At 56.8% G+C, this 5,237-nt stretch overlaps 1 protein-coding gene across 1 annotated transcript; it reads right to left on the minus strand.

Moving 5' to 3' along the window:
- Nucleotides 1–2,430: 2,430 nt before the first annotated feature.
- Nucleotides 2,431–3,594, minus strand: LOC130543830 (ral-GDS-related protein-like). Its single transcript, XM_057312804.1, has 2 exons — nt 3,394–3,594; nt 2,431–3,245 (listed from the first exon to the last, which is right to left on the minus strand). The coding sequence occupies exons 1-2, from the start codon at nt 3,488–3,490 to the stop codon at nt 2,689–2,691; spliced, it is 654 nt and encodes a 217-aa protein (XP_057168787.1). The 5' UTR covers nt 3,491–3,594; the 3' UTR covers nt 2,431–2,688.
- Nucleotides 3,595–5,237: the final 1,643 nt, after the last annotated feature.

Consider the following 5,237-nt stretch of genomic DNA (forward strand, 5'->3'; position numbering starts at 1 on the left):
GTTCTTTTGAAATAAGAATTGTAGAAGCTGTGGCCCCAGGAGCCGCAGCTGGAGTGGGAAGGACCCCCCCCTTCCTGATCTTTCCTTTTTGGGAGGCTTCCAGCCCTCAGGGAGGAGCCCTCCTCCTCCTCTGACTTTGGAGGCCCTGGGCCTCAGGCACACCCACCTTCTTCTGCATCCTCTTCTGGGCTCCCCGGAGGGCCATCACCAGGATGGCAAATCTATTGGATGGTCGCTCCTGCAGGGCCAAGGACAAGTTCCTTGAGACCATCATACCCTCAGGCTACTTGCCCCCACCATCTTGGACGTCAGAACCTAGACATCTGACCTAACTCATACTGATCCTGAGGCCCCATTATCCAGAAGCAGGCCGTGAGTGATTCCAGAACAATCTCACTCCAACGTTCACTCCATGTGTGAACTTGAGCTTGCAGCCTGGCCTCCCCGAACCTGTTTTCTCATCGGGAAACGTGACAACTCCACCTATCTCCCATGGTCTCCTGATGACTCAGGGTCCTATTACTCTCATCATTGTTGTGGCCCTCAACCCAGCCCAACCCCATCACTGAGCACAGGTCTGTCCTCTGGGCTCTCCAGGTTTGTAGAGGCCCCCACCTGGACCAGCTGTCGACACAGAGCGAGAGGGTGTCTAGGCTAGGGAGTCTGCTTGGACACCACCTGCTTGCCCCCTCGCCGCCAACGGCATCCTCACCTAGGCTGTCGCCACATTCATGCCAAAGGCTTCCCCTCCCCAAGGAATGCTTCAGACCATTCCCGACTTCATCCACTCAGGACCCTGTTCCCTCCCACCCCTCCTCTCTTTCCAGACCTACACCTTCCAGGCTACCTTGATGAGCAGGTTCCTGCCCTGTGCGGTGTCCTTGCTGCACAGCTTTTGAAAGATCCTCAATGGCTTCCTGAAGAGAGGCAAGGGAGGCAGGATCAATGGACGAATAATGTGGCAGGGTTGAGTGCGAGTGCCTTTTCTTTGAGAACCCCAGAGTGTCAACCTGCCTGGTTGAGGGTTTCTTCTGGGATCCTCTGAGCACTAAGGTCTTTGTAGGACATGGGAGGGAGCTCTCATGTGGCTCGTCCTGGGCCTCCCTTCCCATATTCATTGAGAAACGCTGTTTGGGTCAATTTGGGGTTCAAATGGGCAGAGAGCTTAGTGGCTGTCAAGGAAACACGTGAAGAGATTTAATGCAGTTCAGCCCCGTGTGGGACATTTGGCAAAACTGATTTCTAAAGCAGGAGGCATGGTGGCCTCTTCACCAGGAAGGCTGAGAGACCCACCCACCAGCCCAGGTCCTGTGGTCGGGGTTTGCCACCTCCCAGAAGGTCCAAGCTGCCTGAGAGGGAAGAGGACAAGCCTCTGGGAGCTCCCTCGTCCATCCTGGTCCCTCCATGGAGAGAGGCCTACTCACCTGGAAACCTTCCCCCACGTGTTCTCGAGACGGTGAATGGAGACACTCTGCAGAGCCGAGAGGATGGCACGTAAGGACGAGTAGTTCCTCAGGGTTTGACAGGCCTGGGGAGGGAAGAGAATGGGCTGTCACTTGGGGAGCCGGCACCTTATTGACTCTCAAGCTTCAGTCCCCCTCAGGGGAAAGCGCTCCTGCTGGAGGAAGCAGCTGTCCAGGGACCTGCCGAAGGGCACACGTGAGGCCCAGAGGAGGAGGAGGATTTTACCTCACACCAAGGAAGGAGCCAGGAAGAAACGGAGCATCCCAGCATGGGGCCATGCAAGGCGAGGTCAGTATGCCCCTGGAGGGAAGAGCCTAGGGACTGCACAGTCCCTAGGGCAAAGACCAGGGCCTTCCACCCTGAGACCTGATCAAGGGAAGAGCAGTGCCCGAGACTCAGGAGAGCACCTCGGCTGGGCTTCCCGTTGCATACCTTGGCCACCTTGATCCAGTGCTCCACCACCATGGCCCTGTCCCGGGCTGTCATGCTCGGGTTGCCAAGGCAGGTGGTGATGACACACTTGGCCACACCGTTGAACTGGGCGACAGTGGCCCGGACTGTGGGTGCCAGGTGCTCATTGCCAGGCTTGTTGCGCTTGGACCAGACGGAGCCCAGGCACTGATGGGGCAGCAGCTTCTTGAACAGCTCCTAGAGAACAGGCGGACCTTGGTTCACCCAGCCATTTCCCATGCAAGAGTCATGTCCTACGTAGGGGTCACAGGTCAGAGCTGGACCTCAGGGAGCTGAGAATCTGGCCTGAGCCTGGTTGGAGACCATGGATTTCATTCCATTGTTTTTCCCTGAGAGAACCCAGTACACAATGACCCAGGAGCAAACAGAGCAAGGGAAGGAAGGAGGGCATTGGCACCCTGATCATGCTCAGGAACTCCCAGCTCCAGGTGGTCCAACCCAAGGGGGCTTCTTCCCCTCCCCTCCAACTGGTCATCCCCCTGGTCCTTCCCCCCTTTCAGATGCACATTCTCACACGGGAGCTGCAACCACACGTTCTTCCGTCTGCCCTGTCCTCATGGACACATCAGATGCCTAATCAATGCTGAGGGTACTCATCCTCCAAGGCACATGAGTGGGTGACCCATGGACTTGACTGAACACAGGGAGCTGCCCTCCTCCACCCACGGGACCAGGGCCTGCCCATTGGTCTCTCCATTCTGGCTCATTTCTTCTCCCTAGTACCTCCGTATCAGTGCTTATCAGGGTCTCTCGCTACAGTCCGCAGCTGGACAGTGAAAGCTTGGGGCTAAGCGCCTTGATGGGTTGACAGGGTTGGGAAGTGGTGGAGCTGAGATTTGGTCCCAGACCATAGGAGTCCACATCAGGGAAAGGCAGGTGTGGGGCAGGTGAGAGCAGAAGGAAGGCCTGCCCCTGGCCCACCCTGAGAGCCCAGCTGCTCACCGCATCCATATACGTGAGCTGCTCTGCCACCAGCCTGGGAGGGAAGTCCAGGAGGTCGGGCTTCTCCTCACCCAGCTGGTTCTTTGGGGTGACACAGCAGTGGCAGGAAGCCTCTGGGGCCACGGTGGGCTCTGTGGCTGTTGCCTGAGTGAAACTTTCCAGCAAAAAGGGTGGTCCAGCTGACTGCTGCTCAGCACCCGGCACACATGCAGAAGATGGGAGCACGGGTTGCAGTTCTGGAACAGCTGACAGAGGGGAAGCTGGCTCTGACACCGCAGGTGACAGTTGACACAGAGCTGGGGTCACCTCTAGCTCTATAGGAGGCCCTGTTCCTGGCTCTGCCGCTGGAAGGAGCCCTGGAGCTGGCACTGGGGCAGGAGACAGAGAAAGGTTCATCCACATCACTGACTTTCCGGATGCCTTTGCAAAACCAGGACAGACCCCATGGCCTTGAAAGGAATACCCAGCCCATGAACCGCATCCCAGTTAGCCTTCCCAGCTTGCCATCCCCCTTACCCTCCACCTCTGCCTCAGTGAGCGCCAGAAGTTCCCGCTGCATCAGGAGAAGGGGGACATGGTTTGTCAGGTCCCAGGCATGCCACTTCAGAACCATGGCCCCATGTACATAGGCCACCTTGATCTCGACACGGTCACAGCCCAGGGACTGATAGATAGCCTGCAAATTCTGGTCAGGCCAGGTACCCAAGAAGGGAGACAGGGTGCTGGGGAGAGTCATATGTGGAGCAGAGTCAGAGGCCTGGCCTTGCATTGCACATGCTACCCCCACAGCACCGTTCTTTCTGTATGGGTCCCAGAGGATGGCCCCAGCCCCCTCCCAACCCCTCTCTAGCTGCCCTCGTAGTGGAAGGCCTGGTCCTCCAGAAAACCTGAATGAGTCTGGTTTGTCCACTTCTCCTCTCCTCTACCTGGCCATGGGCCTGGTCTACTCTATCCTCCATGCACACCAGTATCAAGGCTCAGGTTGGAGGCAGATTTGTGAGTGGTCGGCTCAGCACACTCTCGGTTCTTGGCCCCGGTTGGGGTCGTCAGCAGGGAGGGGCAGGCAGAGCAAGTTGGGACCGTCAAAGGGATGGGTGTTTCAGGCACCCACTGAGCCCAGACTGTGCTCTGCTGCCTAGAGGGCCCGGGACCCCCTCCACAGCCTTCTTTGACTCATTTGCTTCTTCACATGAAGCCCCCCAGATGAAGCCCACCCACTGGAAATCAAGAGATCGGTGAGATCCCTGGTTCGGCAAATCCCTCCCCAGCCACCACCCCTGTAGTCCCCCACCCTGCTCTGTGGAGGCAGCCAGCCCTGCTTCTGGACCCAAACCCCTGTCCCAGTTTTACTTGATCATTTCATCTGTCCTATGATCCAGCTCTCGGTGGATCCTTTCAAAGCTAGAGGAGGCTACGAAGATGTCACATCTAACAACCATTGGAGATGCGTGCTTAGGGTGTGCAGAGTGCCTATCTGACCCTCTGACTAGAACTGAGACCCAGACACTGTATCTCCTCTCTCCATTCACATTCCTAGGTGCTTAATATACATTCTTGAATGACTACTTCCCAGCCCGCACTTTCCAAATCCTGAGTGGCCCGTGGGCTGGTCTGCCTGCTCCCAGTGTGCCCCTGAGCTGCTCACACAAAGGACAACTACCAGAACCATCTGGATGGAATCTCAGAAGTCCTTTACACATAGAGAAACTGCCTGCTTTGCATTTCCTTTCGTCAACCCAGAAGGGCCACCGGCCTGTGAGGGTTGCACTTGAGAGCTTCTTGACCGGAGAGAGAGAACTATTAAGCAAGAAGATGCCCAGCACGTCCAGGAGCCCTTTCTACAGAGCCAAGCACCAGAGTAGCCCGTGCCATGTTTCCTCCCATGATTTCCTACAGTAACTGTATGAGGTTCATCCTCTTAACCACCCCAGTTTTCAGAAGAGGAAAGGGAAGGTCAGAGAGGGGTAGTGCCATTCCCGAGATGTACACCCAGTAGATGGGAGGCTCACCCTGTGCTGTGCATGGGGTGGGCACTCACCGATTGAACTGCTGGCCCAGGACCTGTGTGGCTGAAGTGAACATCTCGTACATGCAGAAGATCGTTGAGGTGGTTGAGATGCTCCCATCTGGGAAGGATGGCACCAGGGACTGTACGAAACGCTCCATTGTGCCTTCTCGGAGCCTCAGCATCGTCTGGGCCTCATCCAGGGACAGGGATGATTCCTTTTCCCACCAGGTAGAGAAGGGGGGTGTGGGGGGCAATGGAGTCAGCTTCAACACCATGGACCACCAGGATGATCAGGGTCTGGTGCTCAGACCAGAGAGTCCCATCCCTTCGGGAACTTGTGCAAGAAAAGGGA

Source organism: Ursus arctos, unplaced genomic scaffold, assembly GCF_023065955.2.
Source record: "Ursus arctos isolate Adak ecotype North America unplaced genomic scaffold, UrsArc2.0 scaffold_16, whole genome shotgun sequence".
Classification (NCBI taxonomy): Eukaryota; Metazoa; Chordata; class Mammalia; order Carnivora; family Ursidae; genus Ursus; species Ursus arctos.